This window comes from Syngnathus floridae, chromosome 15, assembly GCF_059516105.1.
Source record: "Syngnathus floridae isolate MCC-2025c chromosome 15, RoL_Sflo_1.0, whole genome shotgun sequence".
Lineage (NCBI taxonomy): Eukaryota > Metazoa > Chordata > Actinopteri > Syngnathiformes > Syngnathidae > Syngnathus > Syngnathus floridae.
Genome location: NC_142427.1, coordinates 6,234,316 through 6,258,681, shown reverse-complemented (window position 1 = coordinate 6,258,681; position 24,366 = coordinate 6,234,316). Strand labels below are relative to the sequence as shown.

Genomic DNA, 24,366 nt, shown 5'->3' with positions numbered 1-24,366 from the left:
TGAGTTCCTCGAACAAAAAAAAACGCTTCATCTGTGATGTGACAACACAAACAGGCCACAATTGATTCTGCTCGGCGGCAGGGTTGGCGAAAGGCGACATTGGGGAAGCGCGACTGATGTGATGTTGATGTGCTTACAGAGTGTTTAATCATGCACGAGCTGCAGCACATGCAGCATATAATTATCCAGTATGAAAGAGCTCAGCATTTTTTTCTTTTTTGCGGCCAAAAATGCTGCATAAATGACATGTCTTACCATGGCCCCCTCTGGTGAGAAAGGGCATCCTGTTGATGGCAATGGGAACAGTGCCATGCTTGTTGTGGAAATGGTGGACGTGGTGCGTGGTGCTGAGACTAGAAGACACACGTGCCGTTCCGGTTTGGATGGGCAGCACGATAATCAAGGCCAACCAGAGGGCCAGCCTGGAACAGTAACTTAGGCCCATGCTAAGGCTCCAGCCTGAACAGGTCCTCCCAAGGGGGGGTGCCAAGAGTCTACCCATCACTTCCGCATGGGCCCAAGACCCGCCACTTGACCAAGTTTTGGTCTTTTGGAGTCCCACTAGAAGACCACAGGGCATCTCAGAGAATCGAGGACATTGCGTTTTATAATCCCTTTGCAGGCTCGGGGACTTGGCAGCAGATAATAAAAAGAAAAATCCCCTTCAACGTGTGATAAAAGTAACCTAAATATGAATTGCATCAAAGCACATCCAACTGCCTGCTTTTCTGCAAACTTATCCTAACATTCTCCCACAGCAAGGTGTCTTCTGCGCAGCATTAAAAAGCATCCAGCGGCATCGTTTTGACAGCGGGATATCCAAGGCGTCGGGGAAAGCGCACATCCAAACCAAAAGAAGGATCCAACTAAAGAGGCATGCCGCCTAAGAAAAGGAAACATCTAGGCATGAGAGGTGGTAGCAGGACCGAGCTGGATGCGATAAGAATCGCCATGAAAGTCTCCATCGCCCACAGGTAGAGCTGGAGGGCAGCTGAGCCTGCCCACTAAGACGAGCGCCACTCCACCGCAGACATCACACGCGTCCGTGGGAAAACGGATCATTTCACTAAGCCAAATGGACCGCTGGATAAAAATAAGAGCATGAGTAAAGATGCTGACGACTAGAGACGATGCGGGAACCAGCACATTGCCTCCCCTTCAGCCGCTGATGCACAGCAAAGGAGGAAAGGAGGGAGGAGGCTAGGATGGAGGAGGAGGAGGGGATGGGATGAGGGCGCTAGATGAGCTATAGATGGAGCAAGAGAGCGAGCGACATCTGCAGCGGCGCAGTAAAGGGAGGAAAATCCAGAAAAATAAATAAATGAGTCGCTATCTCCCTCCCTCAGCGGCTCCCTCGGAGGATGCGGCGAAATTCCCAGCGAGTGAGTGAGACGCGCCGGGATGCTGCCGTGCCTTCCTCCTCTGGTGCTCCACCTGCTCAGTCTCATGCAGCAAAGATTACTGCTGCATTCTCCTCATGCTGCTGCTGCTGCTCCGCTTCCCTCTCCAGTTACCTCATCTATGGCAGGTCTGCGCTGCTGCCTCGTTTTTAACCTGCGTGGATTGAGCTTCTACAACACGAGATGAATGAGCTCAGGATGCTGCGTTGCACAAAAAAAAAAAAAAAAAAAGGCTGCTGATTAAAAACAAAACAAAAAAACACTAATTTATCACCAGGAGTCCGAGATGAGCAAACTCCAGGACAGCCTGAAGCCTTGTGAAAAAACAAAAACAGTTTGGAGTTCTAATAATAACTCCACACAAGAGCATCTTCTTGAGGCGTACTGTTGTTAGGGTGTGTGTTTGTGTGTGTCTGAAAAGCGAGTCTGAGCGGAGGAGGGAGGGGCCCCCAGGGGGGGTGGGGGCCAAGGATGAGCGGGAGGGAGAGGCAGGAAAAGAAGGGGGTGGCCACAACACACGGCATTGAGAGTGGGGGGCGTTGGTGAAGTGTGTGTGTGTGTGTGTGTGTGTGGGGGGGGGGGCAGATAGTGAAGCAAGGAAATGGGTTGTGTGAATAAATACACAGCTCGCAGGTCCTGGCAGTAACACGCAGGAATCATACTGCAGAGGAGGAGCCTGATTTAGGTGAGCTGTCAGAGCTGTTACAGAAGCCAACACGGGGCCGCTGATATGGACACGCTGTTAACACCCAGAGCTACAACAGGCCTGCGTGATGGACACGGAAATTCTTGACAATTTCATACCACGCAGCTCATAATACAATCCGAGTGCAGTATACATCTGGAGTGAGAAAAAGATACATGATCCGAGCTTCAGGGCTACAGCGGTTTGTCAATGCAGTGGTTCCTTCAATATTACTACAACTCGGGAAAAGTATTGGGAAACGCCTCGTCCAATTCATTAGTCAGGATTGGGCTTGTTCCCTGGAGCGGCGAAGTCGGCAAGACACCAAGAAAGTGAGAACGCTTGCTGTCTGATGCGCATTGCTACGTTTAATATATCACCCGCAACATTGCACAGACAACAAATAGTGTGATTCATTAGAAAACTTCACAACTGCAATAAAGTTTTTGCTATCTCGCAGGCGCGGCAACATCCATCAAAAGTATTGCTTGGATTACTATTTCGGCTCGTGGCATATATTCACGGGGCCGTTTGGAATTTGGAGGGCACAATCCACGGTGCCCCTTGGAAAATACAACAGCATTCAGCAGTTCAAATTTCGTCAGGCGGGTTAAGGACACAAAGAATTACCGTATTTTATGCACTATAAGGCGCACCGGATGATAAGGCGCATAGAATAAATAACAACGTTGCTCAAACGTAAATGCAATCACAATATAGTAACACTCGAAATAGTGAAAACAATAACAATATATCAATAACGCAACGTTGCTCAAACGTTAATATCACACAACACACAAAATAAACACGTAAAGCTTACTTTAATACATTAGTCCTCATCCACGAATCCATATTGGTCCGTATATAAGGCGCACTGGATTATAAGGCGCACTGTCGGCTTTTGAGAAAATTGGAGGTTTTTAGGTGCGCCTTATAGTGCGGAAAATACAGAAGTCCATCATTGGAAAGAAAATGTTGGGGTCAACAGAATTTTGTCGTAAGTCGAGGAAGCAAATGCTTATCACCGAGCAAAACAAAACAAGCGCTTCTTGCCTCAGTGCTGTGTGCTGTCTTACCAAGGGCCATTTTATATTTCCAATTTCTTTTCTTCAAGGTCTATAAAGTCACGCCGGTTTGACTTTGCTAAGAAAACAACTCGAGAGCCCCGACCTCAACTACCTTCTAGGTGAAGTCCAACTGCTCCCAGTGACCTCATGACAAATAAATTCCCACAGACACACTCCAAAACAATTCTTATACAGACACCTCATCTGGCTATTTGCCCCAATTTTATCATTCCTATAGTGTCGTGTTCACAAAAAAATATATAGTACACCTCCCATTGCGGCCTCATTTGTGACTGTAATTATTTCACAAAATGATGTTCGCTGCTTGAGCTGGCCTAATCAATTAGCCGCAATGTTTTTCCGACATGTTCACCTCCTATCTGTACACAAGTCAGGCCTTGGAAAAAACAGCTCTGCAGCTCTCGTGTCGCTCAGCCATGCAGGACTTATTCTTAGCAATGACTGATACCGGTTCAGACAAATCCAGACAGTTTCTAGGAACCCATTTTGTTTCTTTCGACGTTGGAGGTGGGGAAGGAGATGATAGGGTGAATTGGAATACACCGACACTTGAGAGATGAACACATTATCGACAATAGAAGTGGATTGGGAGGGAGATGGAAGATTGAGGCAGAAGGGAGAAGCGGAAGAGGGACTGCAGCTGTATCAGCTAAATCACGGTCGATATAGATATCAGCTTGGGATTGCCGAGCCGCTTGAAAGGACACGCGTGGAAACAGGAGGACAGAGGCGAGCCATGCGGCACCACCTCACATGGTGACAAGAAGTCGACGCAGGCTATTACTCATGCTGGGGGGGAGGTGGGGCACTGTGGGCCAGAGACGCTGATTGCACAAAAAGAACAGAGGAAGGTTCCGGCTTCACATTCTACAATGACAAAAGCCTGCACCAAATTTATCAGCGTGCATAATTAAAATACATCACTCGGATTGATGGCAAATTGAAACACATTTGTCTGTTTTTGATCGTTGTTTGTTCGCAAGATTTAGTGTAAACTAAATTAACGAGGCAGTTTTATGGGCAAAAGAGCCCATGAAAATCCAGATGAAACCGACATGTGACTTGAAATGATTGTGTCTTGATTCACACAGTGGAGCTGGCAATTTCAACTTTGAGAAAACTGCCAATATATTTTCCCCTAGACGGAGGTCATCAGAGTAACTGACAGCTATCATACAGATTTGACATTTTCCCTCTTCACTATTGTTTCATAATTCAACCTTGGCAGACGTTTGACGTTTCCTAATTTGAGGTGTTCCCCAAATAACAGCACCAGAGGTCTTTCTATAAAAGAAAACAATTATTGTTTTTTTATACTAATAAATTTATGCACACCAAAAATAAGTCAGAAAATTGGGTGTAAAGGGAAAACCACCAAAACAGCAAAAAAATAAATAAACAAATGGATGGATGGATATAAACATACAAAGTGCATTTTAAATCCGTTGACAAAACGGAATCGCAATGCCATAGCATATTTAGCAAGTGTTGGTTTGGAGAACTTTTCCTGCTCTCTTTTTTCTAACTTTTAATTGAACACCGTTCTCATTTTGTCTGCACTTCTTTAAATGTTAATACAGGGTTGCAGTGACTTTTCAGTGTGAAAATGAAATGATACAAGCACAGAAAATAATCCTCTAATGACGTCAATGGAAAAGTCAGTGTCAATTACGGCTGAAGCGCCAACCGATGTTAATTCTAGACGGTTATAAAATAGCCTAAGCTGAACTGAACAGAAAACAAGGATCCACCAGAGCTGTGTTGCACAAGTTGAGGATGATGATTTATAGACCAAAACTCCGACAGTCAGCTTCTCAAAGCTCGTGAGCATCAGCGATGACATCTTGGTGAGAGCTGTCGAGCACGAGTGGTTTGCATTCATCACTTGACGGCTCTGTGCAAAGATGCGGCGGCGAGTATAACCTTGGCTCATCATCGGCTATTTGACAAGTCACAGCACAGCCAATCAACAAACTCCTCATTCGATTATTTTTTTTTTCCAAAGAATTCAAATTATTCAAGGCATTTATCATGTGATTCTTCAGAATCTGTCGTCATTGCAGTTCTAGACAATAAAATCATCAGAGTATGATTTAGCCTGAAGGCAGATATGAATGGAATTTCAATTTATAAAGGAGCTTGGCAGTTCGGTGCTCATTTACATAATCAAATTATTTGCACATATAGCGTACGTATGCGCACACATTCAAGTCGCCAATTTGAGTGTCGGAAATATTAAATTAACATGATTTTATAAAGCGACACTGCATTTTGTACTTTTGTCTTTGGCTCTTGAGGCAAATTATTTGCTTAGTCCTATCATTTTATTGTGTTTAGTAACAACAAGCTATAATCATAAATGCCATGTATTTGCAAATTCTGTGCTAAAAACTAGTCCTGTTACAGGTCCTGTTACTCAAATAAGAAGTTTCAGTCTAAATAAATAAATAAATAAATAAATAGATAGATAAATAAATAAATAAAATAAATTTGCTTTAGAGTTACATGAAGCAAATGGCACCAATTGGCTGGAATGACCTTCTTACCTTGCACCAAACGTTCAAAATGATACAATGTGAGAAGACATGCAGCGCTGCCTTCAGAAATCTAAATTGCCCTGTTTGTTCTCAGGAGGATCTGTTAGATGAGATTTTTTCAGCGACATCCAGTCTCACCCGAGGCGGTAAAGTAGCAAGATTAATCATAGCACTTTCAGATTAATTACTCATAATGCCAGCACGCTCTGAAAGGCATAGCCCGCAGTTGTGATGTTTGCTTGATTTCATTAGGCTCAAAGCGACAACACCTAAAATAAGTCTGCTTGAGATAGGCATGGGGGGGAAGGGGTTGTGAAAGTGCTAAGAAGCAAAAGACATGCAGCAATCTTATAGCATCAGGTTGCACACGACTGTACAAACACAAACAGTCGCATGGCGTCAACCTCAAATAATAAGACAACGGGGAGAATCTATTGAGCAGTTACAACTACTAAGAGAAAAATATTTGCCGGAGATGTGCGACGAGCTTTCCTCGCCACCTCAATTAAAATGATATTTGGCCTCTCCCCCCCTCCACACACGCCACCACTGCATGGCCCACATTTCCTCCTAAAAAGGCACCGCCTGTGACAGCACTCTGCATTGTTGGCTGCACATGGCGCTGGCATGAATAGACCCCATTTGCTTGTTAAGTTGAGCTGACTAGCCTCAGCACGTCTGGAAGAAAAGAAGAACGGCACCATTGCCCCCATTTCTGAGAATCCACTTCTTTCCACCTGACAAAAGGAATTATCGGACAATTTCGCCAAGCACAAAAGCAAGACGGTAGATTTGGGGAGAAAGACGTTCAATCTCTTGAGAACGATTCTATTATTCCTTAAATTGTTTCACTAAAAAACCCCAATGTGTTCCTCTTCCACAGAAGAACATAACGCTAGACAAAATTATTCATGCCAACAAGAATATCAACAAAGGACACAAGATTCCTTACTTTGAGACTCTACCATAGGAGACAAACCTTCACTAGAAAAAATAACATGATCTACCCAAGAAGACGATGCCATGGAATAAGATCCACGAAAGAAAAGACACAGCCTCCACTATGGAGGATGGCACAGCCTCCAGCAAAGCGACTCATGATTGAGCAAGTGGTGTGTTGGTGTATACGTGGACTACCTACACATGGTCACCTCCCAATCAATCCTTGGGGATTGTTCTAGAAGAAGTTCAGTGTGAATAAGAGCTCATGGTTTCAGTTGCAAAATCAACAAACAATGTGGAGAGGAAAATTAGCATCAAGGTGGTTCTTTTGGCCAGATGTTCAAACAACAATTGAATACAAACTGATGCACAACAGCCTGGCTGGAAAAAAAAAAATGCAAATTCACAATTGAAAGCGTTTTGTTGAATGTACCCTAAATAAAGCATGCTATCTTTACTGTTTGTTAACCCAGCTGCCTTTGGAGGATGCGGCGTTAAGTCGAGTGGCGCTCCTCAATCAACAACAGCCCTCGTTGTGTTCGAGAACAGCCAAGTGATTAAAGCTGACGGAAAAGAAACACCATCAGCAATTTTGAATCCAGAAAAAAATAAAACGTATAGATAGGTGTGCCATACTGCAATTCACACGAGAAGCTTACCAATCTTTTTATTATTCACTGAATGTAGCTGAACGTGAGTGAACACTGGATCAAAAAGAAATGAGAGCAAAGAAAAAAATGTGCAGGTTTTTCTTTTCTTTCTTTTTTTTTTTTTCCTAAGCTTGGCTTTGCTCTGCTGAGTATTTGTTTCACGGTGACCAGGGAGGGAGCCAGAAACATGAAGAAGGAGCTGACAAATAGAGAGGAGATATGAAGCAATGAAAGGAGAGTCGCCGGAGAAAAACAGGAAGCCGTCACAAGGCTTTTTTTTTTTTTCCAACGGTACTATATATTATTATTATACCCTAACCCAGCTTACTTGCCCTGAGTGACGAATCACAGAGTACACCGAGTCTATTTTTTTTGTGGTGACTGTACCATCTAAAGTCATTTCAATTCAATTTCAACGCATCAATGTGAAGCTCTTTGGATTTATTATTGTACAAAACCAACAGCCGAGGTAATCTCAGTTCATTTCATAGACTCGGGTTACTCCGGGTCACTTGCTGGAGTGATCTGGTTGGCTCGAGTCACTTTTGTTGCTGTTGTTTTTATTTGTATTTGACATTTCAGCTCAGCGACAGCATGTCTCAGCATTCACAGGCTTTTTTTCCCCCCCCCGCTTCTTATTAGAAATTTCCAGCCTAAGGGCTCAGCTTGCGAACGTCCCATGACCAAACCCAGAAAACAGGTGAGCTGTGACCATTGTTGCCTGTGTCCTAAGGCACTGTGATGTTATTTTTAACAGCAAGTAGTAAAATGGCCGTCCTCCTGAGCTGGATGGGTGGGTTTTTTTTTCTGCTTCGTTTTATTCCACAAATTCAATATTAATCAGAAATGCGTTTCGACTAGTGATGGATTGTAAAGAACATTTGTGACCTCCAGTTTGAAGCTTTATATGGTATGAATTTTGTGTTATATTTGTATGGATTTAATATAAGCTTAAGTAGCCATCTAGAAACTAAACAGTTGTGACCTAATTAAGAGAAAATAAACCTTTGCATGGATAGCAAGAAGGCCTTTTTTTGGACACCATTAGTTTATAAAGCACTACAGAATGCTACAGCCTACATCTGTGCCACTAAATATAAAATCTTAATATCGTGGATGAATGTTTTATAGCTTCACCAAGGACGTTACCTTTTCATCCTCGCAGGTTCACAAGAGCGGTCACGGACACTCCATTTGTTCAAAAATAACAGTTTCTGGATTCAGGCAGTGGTAGACCAGAGAAATAAGCTCCAAAAGAGGAATTTTAGCAAGCAAAGATACATGCTATGCTAATGCTAGAGTCCTTGTACAGGAACATGTTTGATTTGCAGTAATGCATTGTAATCCACTGTTTGGAAGGTTAACGCTGCACAGTTAGGGTTGCCATGGCAATAAGAGAGAAACTAGGTTGCCTTGGCAGAGGCATGCACTTTCATTGTGGTGTCTGGGTTTCTTTCATTCAAAACGCCACAGATTGCGTTCTATACAAGAAATATAAAATCAGCTGCTATTAATGAATAGACTGAGGCTAAATGAGATGATACTTTGGTTTGCCACAGTATAAGCCACTGTCCTGACAAAGCACCAAATGCTTAATTTCTATAATTTGCTCATCAAAATCGGTGTGAGAGTTTTGCAGATGCCGAAGAAACAGCGGCTAAATGATGCATAACAAGCACGTGCAGGGCGGTGCGACTTTTGGGTACGAAGGAAGACGAGCGGGCAGATGCGGAGCTCGCAATGTGAGGGCCTCTTTGTGCGCACACTGTCTGCTCTTTATGATGTAAACTGAATGTAACCTTTCTCCCCTTCCGCACAGCCCCTGCAGGAGCCACCGGGAAGCCCTGGACCCCCTGGGGGCGGGGTGCGAGCGCTTTGGCACAGACCACCATTTATCCGAGGTTCAGCTGCTGCGTGTTGTGGGTGTTAAGTAAAACGCGCCATGTTCCCACTGAAAGCGAGGCACAGAGGGAGAAGTCAGAGCAGGGCGGAGGGCGTTCACCTGCTCGGCTCGCTTGTATCAACTGCAGCGCGCTCTTTATAGGCAATTATTTGGGGGGTCTTATTTGGAGGAGAAAGTGAGGCGATTACTGCCTACAGCCGCACACCCTGTTTGTATTTGGTTTATTTTGCATTTTTGAACACCCACGGCCCTCACTGAGCCTCTTGGTGAAGCTTGACCCCGCTTGTACACTGTTGATGCGATGGTGTGAATGCTGAGAGACGCTTCCACGCGAAGGCCATGTTGTGTTAGTTGGATTTAATGGCTGAACGTGAGAGACGTGCGTCACCTCAAGGCGAATGTTATGTGATAGCTATTGGAAAATATCACTTATATGCATTCACACGTAACGATTGGCGTGCTAATCCTGAGAGACAACTATTCACACTATTGTCAGTATTGAACGTCGCTTGGAAGATGCTATACAAAGCTAAGCTAATATTATCATTATTGTGCATTGAAATATTTATTGTTGTTGTGAGACTCTTGACCGCTGAGGCACTGACTGAAAAAAAATATATATCGTATATATACCCCCAAAAGAGATTAGCCTGTACACTGTTTTGATTTTGACCTCATTTTTTTTAGTGTATGATTCACCACAAAACTAGTGACATTTACAAATGAAATGTTTTGCAATGGTGAAGTATAAGTAAATGTATCAAAAGGTCTGAGAAAACATGACTAATTCTCACAAGCACATCTTTCAATTCCTACAATTTTTTTTCAATCACCAAGGACCACGGGCATCTCCCAGTCAGTAGAAAAAAAATTGGCCCAGAAAAATACTGTTGCTTGCATTGCTACAAAATGTCAAACAATTTAGTGGGATTAAGTGGCATTTTCTTTTTTTACATTTTCTATTCACTGTAGTCCCATGTTGTTGCATTCCTATGCGTTTGTGCACAATATCACAAAAAAAAGATGGAACTTGAATAAGAGAAGAGAGCACTTTCTGTGAAGAAAAGAAAACGTCATCAGTCCTCATTGTTGGATTTCAATGGCATGCCACTGCCTTGTGTTTGCAGCTTGAGCAGACCACGCCGCATGCTTTTTAATGGCTTCTCCATCAATTATTCACTCGACACATTCATAAAGAAATGACGATGCCAGTTATATTTCTAGGAAAAACAATGCAATGAAGATGTATTCATTCAATTCAAGAAAATATTTTCACATTTGCCAATGTTATGACTGCAATCTTATTGTGCTTTTACTGTAGCTTTTCGGCAAACCACCAAAAAGAAGAACACTGTCACGCCAAGCCCCTTTTTCCGAGGGGCTTGCAGACACAACCTGCCAGAGAATCACAAGCACTATCACAAGACACATTTTTAGCCTGAAGAACCACCCATGTTGACAGTTAGACGTCAAGTTGATAGTCACATTTAACAAATGGAACATTTTGAGCATTTCGCCTGATGGGTGACTATAACGCTTCGATCGCAGGCATGAAATAAATTAAAAAAAACAACTGAGTCTTTAATTAGTGCTCTCAATAGGACTCTTTATCAAGGCAAAAATTGTTCTCACACATCTCTGCTGGATTGAGAAGTTATTTTTCAACTCTTCACACTTCCCAAGGCAACATGACAGTGGCAATTACTGTTTATGTTACACCGATACAAATTAAATCCACCTCAGTGTTCCTTGAAAAGGATTTTGATAGCAATGTATCCGACCCGAGGCGGAAAAGCAGTCCCAATCCCCCTAAACCATAGTTGGATGAGGTTTTGATTATTTTTTTCCCCTCCACACAAGACCTTTGTAGCACTCATTGCAAACAAACTAGTTTGCCAATAGTGCATCCCAACAGAGATGTTAGAAAAATTAAATTCAGAGTGCCAGCGATTTCCACGTGTTTCAAAAGATTTGTCTTCATCTCATTGAGCATTCTGCGCGGTGCTCCTGCAGTCATCTTGAGAGGATGCGGTACTAAAATCTTTCCAGTTATGGACAATCTGCCTTACTATGGACAGATGAACATGAAAGCTTTACAGATTCCTTGTAGGTATTCTGAATTCTCTTTTATCCGAGGTGTGGTTCAAAATGGGCAAATACGTCCAATGAGTCTTGGGCACATGTCAAACTCAAGGCCCGGGGGCCAGATACGGCCCACCACATCATTTTATGTGGTCCACAAAGATAAATTTTGCATCGACTTTGTGTCATGACTGAAATTACAAATTGTCTTCACTTTTTAAAAACTAGAGATATTGCTAGCAATTTTTATTACCATTCATTTTTTTAAACTATTTGATCAGTTTTTACTAGTCTCTGATTTCAAAACTAGTTATCAATCTGTTGTGTAGCCTATTACTGTATGTATATAGAAGACATTGACAGTCATAATGGCCCCCCCGAGGCAAACTATGACTACAATACGGCTCGTGACAAAAATGAGTTTGACGCCTCTGATCTAGTATGAGGCGATATGACGACCATGCAAACATGAATGCTGATTGTCGTAATTTTTCTTCAAACACTTTATAAAGACCGAACTCCCACTCTAGATGGTGAATCATGCAACCGTGTGACTAATTGTCAACATTCTCATAGCCAAACACAACTGGTGCTCTGGTTTGTGTTTACGTATCTTCATCTATTGAACAACAGTGTCTGCGTCAGTTTGCGTACTAATGAGCTATCAGTCTATCAGTCTCTGGCAATCAGGGACACAGTGTCCAAAGGTTGCAGGGAAATAATGAGTTAATTCGATTTTAAATAAAGACTTACTGATGATGACAATTCATGAGCCGTGATCGGAATAACGAGCCGTTTCCCTTAACTGTGATTGGCTGTCGGCCAGTCGAAGGTGTAGCACGCCTCTTGCCAAAAGATTGCTGGGATTGGCTCCAGCTCACCCTAATCACAAGTGCTCGAGAAAATGGATGAGTGGATGGATTTTGTCATTAGGAGCCACTTCACAAATAGTGCATAAAAGCCGTAACAGATCTTATCCCCTCATATTTAGGCCTTTTGGTTTAAACAAACAAATATGGCTTCCATTGAGTTAATTCCGAACAACAACAGTATTAAGTGGCTCATACGGGAGAGTTACATTTTAATTCTGTTACATTGGCTTCTGATGGATGACACAACCTTGTTATCTTTGGTATTTAGGGTTTCACTTTATGACAAAAGTGAAGAATGTGCTGTTATTTCCATCAAGCACACATGCCAGTGAATTGGATAATTAGGTTTGAGTAAATTGTGGGGACTGAGCCTTTTTCATTAATCCCTTCCTCTATTATAGCAGCCTCCCACTGCTACTTATCAAACATATAACAGGGCCACGTGAACCAAAATCCAATCCTCTCTACCCAAATTTGTATCGGCACACTAGAACTACACAGAATTTTTTTTTTTCCCTCGCACACGCATGCAGCCTATTCCTTACAGCCTCAAAAAGTGCACCACATCATCATATCACACTTTTTAATGTGAGAAGCAAGGACAAGGCGGCAAGAGTAAACCAAAGAGACATGAATTGCCTCAGGTACTTCTTCGCTTTTCACATCTATGTAAATGTCAGAACTATTACTCTCAGGCCTAAAAGGCTGAGAAGCCGAAAAAGTGCTGTGAGATGATGTCCTGTGGAGGATTTGCTGTTATTGTTTGGTTTTACTGGAGGACAAGTTAACGTGATCTTCATTCTACCTTGGAAATGGAGCTGCGAAAGGATATTTAGGCCCTTCGCTCGGAAAGACAACCAAAGATGGCAAAGCTACTCAAGGAGAAATATATATATATATATATATATATATATATATATATATATATATATATATATATATATATATATATATATATATATATATATATATATATATATACACATATATACATACATATATAAGGGATGAATAAAGATTGGTACAGAACAAGGAACTTTGCCGTAAAACTGATATACCGACATTTAGATCCATCAAAAATAAAATACCACTAAAATTGGATGGATTATTTTTCCGACAGGCCCTTTATAAAATCTTTTGGCTCAAAATCAGATTTGTGACTACTGCAGTAGCTTGTCTCAAATCGACAAATTATGCCCTGCCGGGTTGTTACGAGGAGCATTGAGCTACTGATTTAATCTTTCATATTATAACTACCTCATACATAGTGCTTTGGTTATCTTAAAAACAATGAACGCTTAGTTTTATTGAAGAAATTTGAGTCTTGATGGAATTATGTACAACAGCGTGCTCACAGACATCCTAAATTTTCAAGTACTGTGAGGAATCACCGATCAAGTGATTTCATTTGTGACTACTGTTCATAAAGTGTAGATTGAGATACAATATCATCTAAATATGAATTAACAGGCTTCATGTCAAATGTTGACCTCCTGATAAATTTGAGGTTGGATCTATTTTAAAATCCACATATATATAAACAAACTATATTAAAACCAACCGGGTGGCTGACAGATGCCATTCTTCCACTATTCAAATACAAACAACAGTAAATGAAATTCAGGAATTCATAATGCATTATTGTATAGTAGCATAGTTTGCTCCCGTCTGTATGCTTCCGTTCCCTCGAGCAAGCAGTGCACGAAAGAATGCCAGCAAGGATGAATGAGAGTTACGTTGTATTCTGGACCAGTGCCAAATAAATGCGGAGCTTTTAATTAACTTTAGAGTCGATTACCGTAACGCGCCGCGAGCAAATCCTCAACTGGGTGGTTGGTTCTTACTTGAGTGAAAAGTAAACAGCACTGATTGAAGTATCGTTCAAAATGACCTTTCACAAGAAATAAACTAAAAGCAGGAATAGTTGCAAAATACACATTTGATTTGTATTCTTATTGGAGGCCAAAGTGAATATTTCTCATGCGACTCGTAGATGCTTAGTCTTGTCATTCTGTCATATTAAGCATGCAGGAAAAAGCATACTTTCTAGGACATGTTAGTGATGCAGCATTATGTCAACTTATGTCCATCCTGGTTTTTGAAAAGCTCAATTAATACAGCACTTGATGCTGGGAGTTGCTCGGATGGTGAAATGATACATCTGAGAAAGCCAGACTCGCTCTGTCACACACAATATGCTGCCTTTAACGGTAATCACCCTCCATCATGTTAAATACCTTCTAAGTCGCAAAGCGCATATGTTGAGTGCTCAATTTATGAGTGTAAGGGACAAGTAAAACACGAGGCCATAATGCTCAACCTTTCGACATACATTTGACACAACCATGGTTTAGACCTAATACGCACTTTATTTTTTTTCCCTTCAATTTAGATTCCGGTTGCCTTTGCCATGGTAACGGTAATCAATCAGATAGGGAAGGTAAGGGGACCTTCAGATTTAATCAAGCCAAAAGAAAAGGAGACTAGTGGATTGAAATTAGATGAAATTTGCATGGTCTGATCCCAGCACACAATTTTCTATTCAGTTTTGACCTCCTTGACTTGGATCTGTGATATGCGTTACCATTTCATATCATTAAGATCGTCGCGAAACATATTTTTGAGCCTCAGTCTTAGAAGCACAAAGATTAAGGCTCAAATTCTATCCTGGATTATCCATGTGGCCTGTACGACCTGCAAGTCTACCTCTAAAAGAGAAGTTAAAGCATAAAAATGGGATTTGTTTGAGCACTCCGACAGGGAGCATTCCCATGGATAAACTACGCCATTGTAGCTTTGACATAAATGAAAGCGAGATAAAAGAGCACACTAACTGGCATGTGAAATAGGGAAGGAAGACAGCGGCAGTCACGCCGCTCTCATGTTGCTCGGCTTCATGCCTTCGGGCCAAGAGTACCATTTACCGTCTGTCTTTGCTTCCATGGGAATCAAACAATCACAAGGAAATGCGGACTTATAAATGAGCAGCAAAGGTTGGCTTCATTGTTCAGGTGGCAGATCGTTTGAGTTACATTAAAGCTATTTCAGGTGCAATTTCATATCTGTGGGGAGAGGACACCAAATATTGACTGATTTACAACAGTCAATATATATACACCTGCACATTCTAATGCAATCCAGCAAAAAAAAAAAAAAAAAAGGATGAAAACATGTTCCGAGACTAATGGAAGGACGTCAATACACAGACACCACCTGCGTACGCCTCATTGGAAGGAAAGTGAAATCATGGATTTGTTTTAGAATACATTGCAGTGTACACGTTTGAAGATAAATGTTAAAAATGGCATGTGACACATTTGGTCATCTGGTCGAATGTCCCCAATTATTTACATCAGGGGTGTCAACTAAATTTTTTCACAGGCCGCATTGTAGTCATAGCTTCTTTCGGAGGGCCATATGACTGTCAACCCAAATAAATGTATGAGCACCTCATATTATATACAGTACAAGCTACAAAACAAACTGACAAATAACTCGTTTTCAAATCAGACGAGTTAAATATTAAAAAAAAAAGATATTATTAAAAGTGAAAACAATTTGCAATTCTAGTAATGAAACACGAATTTGATGCACAATTTGTCTTCACGGGCCACATCCAATGATGTGGCGGGCCGTATCTGGCCACCGGGCCTTGAGTTTGACACCTGTGATTTACATCAATGGTTACAATTGTGGCGAATTACTATTATTAAGTTATCACATTTGAGCTAGCTAACAAAGTCTACAACACAAAAATATCTTGCAGACCTGCTCGTTGTAATTATTTAAAGTGACCTAGAAGATAATTGGTGGCAGCGACGACCTGGTGGGATCTTTTACTATCGTGATTGGCTAGCGAACAGTCCCAAATTGGACTCTGCCTCTTGTCCAAAACTCAGGTTTCAAAATAATTTTATATGTTGAAAATTATAGCTGTGCTACATTTTGGTTTGACAAAAACATTTTGTATTCAAAGCATATTTGAATAGGCTTGGCCAATAATTACGCATGCTTTTGGTTTTTTTATGGAAAATAAATGACGATAACATAATGTGGAAAACGTAGCTTTGTGCTAGGTAATTACCACCTGACAGGTTAGCAGAAACATTGTTGTCAGACCCAGTAAATTGTTTTTGATGAAAATCATCCTAATGCTCTTTTCATGTTTTCGATAAAACATTATTATTGGTCTTCTCCGACTGACAGGTCTAAATATTTTCTGCAAATTTGACCCTTTTCAGTATGCTGCTGATGAAATAATGGTTGAGTGAAAAACAGAATGGCACTCTTTTGGAATTCCACCGATGTATTACTGACCTTTCATTAGCTAGCCGTGTCAATTATCACGAGCAAGATTGAGTGCAAGATAGAAACATGTGCTGACTCAAGTCGTGCATACGGGACAAGAAAGCACCAAATTATAAACTGAAAGCAGTAAAGAATCTTGATCAAATTGCTACCAATCGGATTTTGTATCTCGATATATACAAAGCTTGAATTGACGCGTTTCTGCAGGAAATAGAATAGAACATCAAGACAGAACGATATCTACCATTGGCAACAAAAAAATCGTTCTAAAATGTGATATTTAAAAGTGAAAACGACCAAACACTGTTGCACGTCATTGAAATTGACGAGACAGTATGTGGTTGACAGCCTTCAAGGCAAGCCAGTCCAATATTCATGTAAATACAGTCATGTTTATAGGACCTGCTAGGGCGACTGCTCTGATGCTTTCCCCTCAGGCAGCCATTTCAAATTCCAGCTTCGATGGTGTGTGTGTCAGTGCGTCTGTGCCACAGTTACGGCAATTACAGATAATCAGATGTTGGGAAGACTTTAAATGGTATGTCCTTTGAACCTCCGATTGGCTAGGAACTAGTGCCGAGCAACGTATAATCACTCTCAGTGGGAATCCAATTGAATAAAAACCAACATGCATTTTTAATTGCTTTGCGTCTCTTCAATTATCTGCCCACTTTTGTATCTATATATGGGAATCAATACAAAATATGACAAAAGAAATAAAAGATGTCTTGTAAGGTTTTTGGTGTTTCTTGTCATCCACACTAAACGTTGCATCATACTAAATGTTGCAGGCTGTCCCACGGAGCAACGAGAACTGAGCTATAGAAAGCAATTGCACAATGAAAGAGCGATGCCAAGAAGCAGCATGACGTGCTCGCTCCACCGCCCTCCTGCTCGGGGCAGGTCACAGGCAGAGCGAAGGTGCTGACTTCACAAATGTGGAGGCCAACTAATTGAAAATGAATAGCAGCTCCGTGAGGTATAAATACATCAAAGGGTTGCTTTTCCTCCATTTGCTCTCACTCATTACCGAGGGCTATCAAGAGCCATGATTCCTTATGATAGATTTTTTTTTTTTACGTTTGTAACTAGAGTGTCAACCTCCTTTTTTATGTTTCAATTTTTATTTCTATAGTTTTTTTTATTTTATTTTTTTTTACAATTTTCTGCCAAGTCCAAATGTAAAGGCATGTTTTACTTATTTTAATGGTTCTTTTATCACAAACAAGATATTTAGGTTGAATTACCTGACATGTTTCGCACACTCTGATGAAGGCGGAAGTACAAGCCGAAACATGTCAGGTAATTCAACCTAAATATCTCGTTTGTGATAAAAGAACCAGTAAAATAATTGACAAGCGAAAACAAAATGAACATAGTACAAGCATGTTTTACTTATTTAGCCTTTTTCAGAAGTAAAAACTTCATATATTGTCTATAATTAATTTTCATAACTACCATTAGTTTTCATGTACAATAATAGAATGTCCTTGGGGGCGTTTAAATTTAAAGGTTCCATTAGACTACATTCGAGGCTGGTTGAAAAAAAAAAATCAGTCTTTCTTTTTTAAATGGCTGAGTAGGCAACACTGCTCCTGCTTAGTCCAGCATTATGCAGGAAAAGAAGAATGCAGAGCCAGGTGCACAGTTTGGGGGCAGCATAGGGAAGTGGTTAATTAACACATGGATTAAAAAAAAAAAAAAAAACGAAAGATTGATTTTCAGTTAGGATCAATAGAGCAGAGTGAGCCAAAAAACAAACAAAAAGAAAGAGTGCAAGCTGTTTAAAGGACAAATTGAGTGGAAAGTGCTTGCCTAGACTCTTAGTCAATTGCTATCTTATTTAGGACAAACTGAGTAGGATTTGGTGAGGAACACAAGACATTTTCCAAAAGGAATGCGGTTGAAGTCACTTCCACATTAGTTGAAAAAAAACCCCACTTTTTTTGGTAATTTTTCTTAAAATAAACAAAACTTAAAACCAAACAAAAACAAAAAAGATTATTTTTTTATCTTTGTTTTGGATTCACTGGAAAGAATACTTGTGAGAGGTGAGTTCACTTTGTTCCTAAAATATCCTTTTTCTTTTTTGATATATACAAAGGCTGCAATCTTCCCTACTTTGACTTGCCTCACGAGCAATTTAACCAGCAATTTTTTTCCCATTCTCCGGCATGCATTAGCAGCACTTTTCCTATTGTACCTAAAAGACTTTGACCTCAAACTATTCAAAATGACCTCGTCGTTTGTCCAGCTGCTTTGGGTTCTCTGTGGTTTACGCTACATTACCTTTTGTAAATGCGATTTCAGGCATGCAAAAAAACACAAAAGATGGCATTGAATGACTATTTACAAATCAAGTCAAAAATTGTTTGCATATTTTTTCACATAATATAGTTTGCCCCAGATTTAAATCGATCAAATAAAGCTATATTGGATGGTACTGTTCAAATAAGTGCTGATTAAATCATTCTAACACATTTTGTGTGAATACGTATACATACGATGGGTAAACAGCCAACAGCAGCAACTGCCCATTGAATAAAAACATCATTTTCAAACCCACCAAGCTGCACAAAAATGTTTAAAAAGATGAGATTCATTCTTGAGGGAAATGTCGATTTATCTTAAAAAATTGAATACATCACTTACCAAAACAATTTGTCAGATAATTAGCTTTAATTAATTTGCTCATAAATTTAGGGGTGAGCCAGAATCCAATTAATTATATAAAACAACCAAGACAAACCCACAATATGGCTCTTTTATCTCCTTATATAATTCATTGACAATTCAACAAAAAAAACCCACATTTCCTCAAACCACAGTCACCATAAAGACTACACGAGCATTTTAGCACTAGGCGGCCATGACACCCGCTGTGGGCTCTGTGAGGGGGAACATCTTGGGTAATCTATGCAGACATCTGTGGTGACTCATTGTGAAATCATTTAAATGCGCTTAAAAAGAAAACTCTCTCTTGAGTGTCTTGCAAAGCCAACCGGTGGTGACAAATTGGACTTCCAGAAGGAGGACAAAAAAAAGCCTACTTACGGTCACTGCAGAAGGGCCCACCGAAGGTTGTCATGGTGCAGTCGCAGGAGAAGCCCTCCCAGAGCTGCAGACACACACCCTGATGGTGGCACGAGTCCTCTGTGCAGGTGGTGCTGGGACCTACACGGTGGTGACACACACTTGAGATTCATTTCATCTTGACAGCATCATTATCTGTAAGACTTGGATTGTATCTAATGGGACGTTGAGCCCAGTTGTTTTTTTTGTCAAGCCTCACCTCCGCAGCCGTGCTCCACCTGGCCTACTTTCTGAAGGGCGTCTGCCAGCAAATCGGGGAGTCTTCCGTTCAAGTCCACCGATGCCAGGCAGCCCTTGTAGCCTTCGCGGGATGCTATTAGTCGAGGCAGGCTGGTGTACATGCTCTTCCCGACGCCTCCGATGTACAGCTCGCCTGGAACACAAGACAGCGTGTTATCGAGAGTCAAAATGTTTGGATGACAATTTTGACTTAATGGTTAAACAATTCACCTTTCAAATCCAGGTTGCGAGCTCCGTTGGCGTGCTGGGTGACAGTGCGGACATCGATCTTGAGCGTGTGGACATTGTTGTTGTCACGGGAGATGACCACGTTATGCCACTGGTTGTCATTGAGCGGCTTGTCCGAGTTTCCCTTCATCAGTGACGGGCCATTTCCCAAGTCAAAGACGTAATGTATGAACCTGTAGGACATCATATGAATTTGTTATGTCTTGGGAGTATGTAGTGAGCATTTGATGTCAGTGATTTACAAAGAGCAGTGGCCACATTACAGAGAGGAAGCTCCGGCGCCAAGCGGGACTTGACACGGACTAATTGCTTCATGGAGAATGTTTATGTGATGTATGCCAGTGGGAAACTAGAAAACAGATCCGTGAAAAATAGAAAACAGTGCCTTTTTGTTTATGATTACTTTTGCCTTTTTGAGGTGGAACGATTCCATTCGGGTCAATTTGACCCTTCAACCAGTTTTCTCGATTGAAATGGATTCTCATTTTAGGTTTGCACTTTAAGCTCACCCTTTGACCAGCTCCACCACAATGAAATCACTCCCGTCGCCAGAGTTGTAGAGTATCAGGCCATCGGGACTTGTGGTCTTAAACTGGAAGAAGAGGTGCATTGAGGCGTAGGCTTGCAAGGTGGAGAAAGCCAAGTAGCTAGCTTGAGTCAGGAAGGAGACAGGATTGGCCACAATGTGCCTCATGCCGAAGCGTGCGTTTAGCTCGCAGTAGGAAATGTCTCCGTTCTTGCACTGGTCCAGGTAGAGCATCCCGTTGAAGGATAGGGCCTGCAGGTGGCCGATGAAGTTGGAAGGGATCACCGAGGTGAACCGGCGCTCCGTCATGATGCCCGTTTCGATGTTGTTCAACTCCAAGCGGGTGTGAGCGCCGCTCATGAAGCCTGGAGAAGATAATGAGGTGGATTAAATGTCACATGTTTTTCTTTCCATGACCTGAAATTACCTTCTGCTGTGACATTGTCCACAGATAACTGCAAATGTTTCCCTCGACGCGCCACCTTTACCGCGTGCCACTCATTGTCATTCAGCTTGTCGCCCAGCAGGAGTACCTCGGGTCCTTTGCCTATGAGGTGGAGAGCGTCAAGTGACAATTACGCCGAATGCGTCCCCTCTCATCAGACGACACTCTTCAAGCAAACTGAACAATGCCACTCAGGTGGCGTGCATTTGTTCACATAACAATTTCACAACCAATCATTTGTACTCAACTTACATTGAAAGGTGTGAAAGGAAAATGGGAACAAACTTATTCTGAGTGCAAATACGACAGGTGTTATTTTGATTGTTTATTTGTCAGTATGATTTTTACTTAGCTGTATGGAGAGTTTTTTTTCTTGTTTTTTCTCTTTCTCTCTATGAATACAAAAGGTCACACGTGTGATGAGGAAGAAAATCGCTGTTTTGAGTCACGTTCCTGTCACACTAAACCTGTTATATGTGATAATTGAGTTTGCAAAGGGCCTTCCATTATAAAAAAGAAAATCTTGAAAATACACTCACTCTAAATCCAAAGCCAACATACAGATAACGTTTACAATCAAAAAATCTTGCACAGCCAAGGATAGCCAATAAATGAACATGGAGCGACGATCTGTAAGCAACGGCGAGGCTTTTGTGTGGCGTTCTCGCCGCTTTCAAAATAGGTCACGGCGCAGAAGCTTGCCACTGCAGCACCGTCATCCTGAATCAGTGCCTGCGCAACAGGCCGACATGCCAGTTCAAAGGAGTTCTGACATCGCTTGGGAAACTAATTGGCCATGCCTAAGCTTGACTGCGCCTTGAGGGGTTTGTCTCTCTAATTGAGCTCTGGGTGCACAATTACCGGGGACGCAGAGGACAATAAATGGGAAAACATCAAGTGGTTTCCGTACACCTTGCCCGTTCATCCCTAAGGAGGCAAAAAGCGTGACCGGGGAGATTTCAGGCCGTTGCTACACGCAGTGCGTATCGTTTTATCTTTACAACACTCGGCATGCATCGCACCCCCTCCCACCCGAACAGCATCGACCGTGCACGGGTCGATGGCATTAAAGCCTGCTCTCGCTGTAGTTGATGGATTGTCTCCAATGTTTGAAAGCCAAGCACAGGGCGGAAAATCATGTGCAACTCAAATACTAAAACATTCACGGTGTATATTTCCGTCATCTATTAAGAAGGATTTATTCGAGGAAGGGAGTATCGAACGGTGCCAAATCGGGAGCATTTGGATTTCTCAGTGTGAGGGTCGCAGTGAGATGATGACATTTCTTGCATTTTGAGTTTTTTAAAGGGTGTAGTCAACAATAAATAGCCTTTCCTTTATTAGTGGCACCTTTCTGACTATTTCTGTGCTTCACACAAGTACACCAGTGCAGTGAAGTGAAAACTGCATCTGTTTTGATCTCCACTTACATCCAAATTGGATTAAAAAAAGGGAAAGATAACTCCCAAGATAGACTGCATTTTTTTTTTTTAGGTCAACTATAAGAAGGCGCAGAGACTTTAAAAGCGGTAAGCATGTAAGAATCAAAGGATGCAGATTATGTCATTTTGTACAAGCAAACCCTCCGATTGTGATCTCCTAATAGTGATTGGCTTACAAAGATGAGACAGATGGGCTGTGTCCTCAAAACCCCCTTGAAAAAAAAAAAAAAAAAACAGACTCGACCCTACTTAAATAATGTGAAGTCTTCATTCTGTAATCAAGTTGGTGTAAACTTTAATTCCCCCTAAACGATATGAGCTAAATAATTTAAGCAGCTAATTGCACAATTTAAATTTTGTCCCCTCATCAAATTCTTTCATCCATCAATACATCTGGAGCGTTAATAAACTCATTTGGTGATAAATTGCAGTGGCAATAGAAAATCTGATAAGTTCATGTCGACACAGTGCCACCTGCTGGAGCAGAGGAGCACATATTTGGTTGAGCCTAAAGAAGAAAAATTACTCCCTCCCTCCCTCCCTCCCTAAAACACACTAGACTTTTCTCATTCACCTCCAGACATGCACACACAAACATCTGAAAATGCAGACACAACTTACCTGCGTATGATTAAAAAAAACAAAACAAACATTGGACTCCAACAAGGCATTGTTTGGAACCTTAATCTATCAGTTCAATATGCTTCAGAGCAGATCAATAGCTCAGCGTGAGACAGAATTGAAATGCTCAAGAAGACTTAAAATGCCCATGCAGGCAAGAGTTTAATCCTAAAATGGATTTTTAGAATTGCAAAATCTTGTTTTTCAACTGTAGTCTAGACAATCAAATTAAAGTATGTCTGTCTCATTTCACATATTAACACTGTCTGTAATATTTGCACAGCAAGACCACTTTCATTAAAGCAGTTATTTTTTCCAGACAAACTATGATGAATGGAATTATTTTTGTCCTTATCTTCTCTTAATTTGAACAAATTCTGTAGTTTCTATTTCCCTCTGCACATCACATTGTCTTTAACAATTTATACTTGTGATGAAACAGGCAAGAGTTTCTGACATCACTGCGCATTAAAACCGGATAATGAGTTTCTGGTGGTGCTGGATGACTGCTTAGATTCAAACTCTGATTCATTTGGATTTGCATAATAGTATTCAATGACATATCATGATTTAAGCAGCTATAAATAGATTATCCCCCCCCCCTCCTAAAAAACAGTCACTGTGAATTAGCAGCCTATCTTCTTTCTAGATGGCCCTGATAATTTTGCCTCATTCATCGATCGAATATCATAACCAAAATAATCTCCGCTTAACTGCAAAAGTGAGATTAGTGACATGGCTGCATGTCTAAACCGCTGATGAGTCAGGCTGTTTATTTTTTCCACCAAACATAAATGCTCTGTACTGCAGCTATTATCAGCAGGCATCAGAAATGGAGGACCAATTAGTCACAGGACTGCGTCAAGTGCCAAACGTTAGATGGCAGCGCTTCAAATGTGCCGTTAAGACTGCAATGAGGACCTAAATGAGTAATTTACAGTGCTAAGGAAAAAATATTTCAAAGTCCCCTTTTTTTTTTCCATAGCTTGAATGTTTAAGATCATCAAACAAATGTGAATATCAAAGATCCCTCAAGTAAAATGCCACAATTATGTTCGCATTAAATGACAGCAGTATGAATACATCAAAGTGCATGTTCTTTTTTTTTTTTTTTTGTCAATCACAATACAGCAGATAATGGTAGGAGACACTTACTGAGATTACAGTCTATCCTGATACAATCTGGTGAGAGAGAGAGTGAGATGGTGAGATTAAAAGAAGAAGGGGGGAAAAAAGAGGGGAGAGAATATTTCACATCCTTCAAAGGTACATTCTGCAGACACGTCAGTGCTTCTCAGAGCCCA

At 41.2% G+C, this 24,366-nt stretch overlaps 1 protein-coding gene and 1 long non-coding RNA gene across 5 annotated transcripts in view; one reads left to right on the top strand and one right to left on the bottom strand.

Moving 5' to 3' along the window:
• Nucleotides 1-24,366, bottom strand: part of LOC148386105 (neurexin-2-like) — a 102,854-nt gene that overhangs the window by 23,527 nt on the left and 54,961 nt on the right. For all 4 annotated transcript variants that reach the window (XM_088397665.1, XM_088397663.1, XM_088397662.1 and 1 more), the window contains 6 exons: nt 24,218-24,244; nt 20,982-21,101; nt 20,538-20,919; nt 20,011-20,201; nt 19,760-19,933; nt 19,522-19,641 (listed from right to left, as the gene is read on the bottom strand). In XM_088397665.1, coding sequence (XP_088253791.1) covers nt 19,522-19,641; nt 19,760-19,933; nt 20,011-20,201; nt 20,538-20,919; nt 20,982-21,101; nt 24,218-24,244 — 1,014 coding nt within the window. The remainder of the gene's footprint in view (nt 1-19,521; nt 19,642-19,759; nt 19,934-20,010; nt 20,202-20,537; nt 20,920-20,981; nt 21,102-24,217; nt 24,245-24,366) is intronic.
• On the top strand, nt 7,588-10,696 carry LOC148386107 (uncharacterized). The gene is made up of 4 exons (XR_015862897.1): nt 7,588-7,771; nt 7,945-8,002; nt 8,942-9,044; nt 9,122-10,696. It is a non-coding gene; the product is annotated as an uncharacterized LOC148386107 (long non-coding RNA).